Here is a 2,482-nt window from a genome sequence, read left to right on the forward strand (position 1 = left end):
AAACAAATTCAGGTGTATATACACCGTACTGCATGCACAAACACAAACAAATTCAGGTGTATGTACACCGCAGCAACTTAGCTGCGAGTAGAAAGGTATATGTATAATACACGTTCAGGTGTATGCACAACCATACAACAATTCAGGTGTATATACACCGCAAGCTGAGGTGTATATACACCGCAAGTTGAGGTGTATATACACCGCAAGCTGCGGTGTATATACACCTCAAGCTGCCCTTCCTGCCTCGAAAGAAGTACATGAATAAAACCGCAAAAAAAAAAGCAACTAAAAAACCCCAAACCCAAAAACCCAAAACCAAACCCAAAACCAAAAACAAAAAAAATAAAAACAAAAAAAAAAAAAAATAAAATAAAATAAAAGCATACATGATTAGGAAACCCCCCAATGAAGCAAGTACGTTCAAGCTGTTCAGTTTCTGGCTCAGCAACGAATACACCCGAAACGAGAGATTGTGCTGGCGGCAGTCTGCCGTCAACAGCCGTCACAGCAACACCAATACCCAGCTCGCTTTTTTTACGCGCTGCTAGCTGCTTCGCCTGAGCTGCTGCAGCCTGCACTGCCTAGAGAAATACACACAGCAGCACCAGCAGCAACAGCAGCAGCAGCAGCAGCAGCAGCAGCAACGACAGCAACAGCAGCAGCAGCAGCAGCAGCAGCAGCAGCAGCAGCAGCAGATATATGATGGACAAGGGCCGGTGATGCAGCAGCAAATCCAGATAGTAGGAACTGCAGGAACTGCAGCAGCAGCAAGTTAACATTCAAAGAAACAGCAGCAGCAGCAGCAGCAGCAGAAGCAGCAGCAGCAGAAGCAGCCGCAGCAGAAGCAGCAGCAGCAGAAGCAGCAGCAGCAGAGAAGCAGCGAAGAACAAGCAACAGCAACAGAAGCAAAACAGCTCTGGAAGATACAGCAGCAGAAGCAGCAGAACAACACTGAGAGAAACGGCAACGGCAGCAGCACAAGCAACAGCAGCAGCAGCACGAGCAGCAGCAGCAGCAGCACAAGCAGCAGCAGCAACAGCACAAAGAATAGCAGCACAAGCAACAGCAGCAGCACAAGCAACAGCAGCAGCAACACAAGCAACAGCAGCACAAGCAACAGCAGCAGCAACAGCACAAGCAACAGCAGCAGCAACACAAGCAACAGCAGCAGCAGCACAAGCAGCAGCAGCAGCAGCAGCAGCAGCAGCATACCTGAAGGTTAGCTAGGTGGTTCTGCATAGCAATCTCAACAGCCGTTACGGGGGCAGGGGCCCCAACAGCAACAGGAAGGAGAGCAGCAGCAGTACCAGGGAGTGCAGCAGCAGCAGCAGCAGCAGCTAAAGCTGGATTTGCTGCTGCAGCAAGACCAAGAGCAGCAGGTGTAGCCAACAGTGGAGCAGCTCCCCCTGCAACCCCAGCAGCAGCAGCAGCAGCAGCTGCTGCTGCTGCAATACCCCCAATAGGCTGTACGGGTGGGGGCAGCACAACAGGAGTAGCAGCAACAGGAGGTGCTGCTAGCGGCGTGACAAGTCTCATAAGGTTTTCAGCGGGGCCCCCTGGTGCCCCTGGGGCCCCAGGGGCCCCGGGGGCCCCAGGGGCCCCCGGGGCCGTGGCTGTGGCTGTGGGGCCCCCCGGGTTAAGCACAGAAACCTGCATGGGCAGACCCAGCAACTCCGTGCCGTTGAGCTGAGAAGCCGCCGTGATGCCCGCGCTGTCGGCGAACTCGAGCTCACAGTAACGGCCCCCACCTGCTGCACCCGGGAGAGATCTGAACTCTACACGCAGCAGCTGAGAGCAGTGGGAGAATATAGCTTTCAGGTGTTCCTCGGTGACCAATGGAGATAAATTTCTTACATATAATACATTGCGAGAACCATATACACGACCAAGGGGGACCCCTGATGATGAGGCCCAATGGGCACCACCACCACCTGCTGCTGCTGCAGCAGCTGCTGCTGCTGCTGCTGCTGGAGCCGCCGCAGCACCCGGTGTTGGTAGCATCTTTTGCTAGGAAGCAACCGGGTAAGGCAGCAGCAGATGCCGGTACTGAAAGGGTTTAAAACGCATGCAAAGAGAAAGATATTAAAGAAGAAAGAGAAAGCAAGCAGCAGCAGCTTTTGTAGTATGTACAAGCAGCAGAGGCCCCCAAGGAAGCTCCGCGGGGGGGAGGAGAGGGGCCCCCAACAGCTGCTGATAGAAGAGAAGACGCAAAGAAAAGATAAACCACAAACTAAACTCCACGGGTTACCCCTTAATAAGCACCAGAAGAACACAGGAGAAGCCCAACAGAAATACAGAGCCGCCGCCGGAGCTGCCTGTACACCTGAAACGAGCCCCCGGCAGGGTGAGAGGTGCGGGGCTGAAATAAAGCACTTTTGCGGTTTTTGTGGTTTAATTCTTCTCAATTTGCTAAAAACTAATACGAGAAACCAAACAAATGCAACAAAGTCTACCCAGCCTTCTCTCAATGCACGCATGT

The 2,482-nt window shown here is 52.9% G+C and overlaps 1 protein-coding gene across 1 annotated transcript; it reads right to left on the reverse strand.

Annotated features, from left to right (window-relative positions):
- Positions 1-8: 8 nt before the first annotated feature.
- Positions 9-2,004, reverse strand: EMH_0081110 (uncharacterized protein; the record flags this gene model as incomplete). Its single annotated transcript, XM_038022803.1, has 3 exons — positions 9-28; positions 422-584; positions 1,216-2,004. 3 exons carry the CDS (start codon positions 2,002-2,004, stop codon positions 9-11), a joined length of 972 nt encoding a protein of 323 aa, XP_037878657.1.
- Positions 2,005-2,482: the final 478 nt, after the last annotated feature.

Source organism: Eimeria mitis, genomic scaffold, assembly GCF_000499745.2.
Source record: "Eimeria mitis Houghton genomic scaffold, Emh_scaff5299, whole genome shotgun sequence".
NCBI lineage: Eukaryota > Apicomplexa > Conoidasida > Eucoccidiorida > Eimeriidae > Eimeria > Eimeria mitis.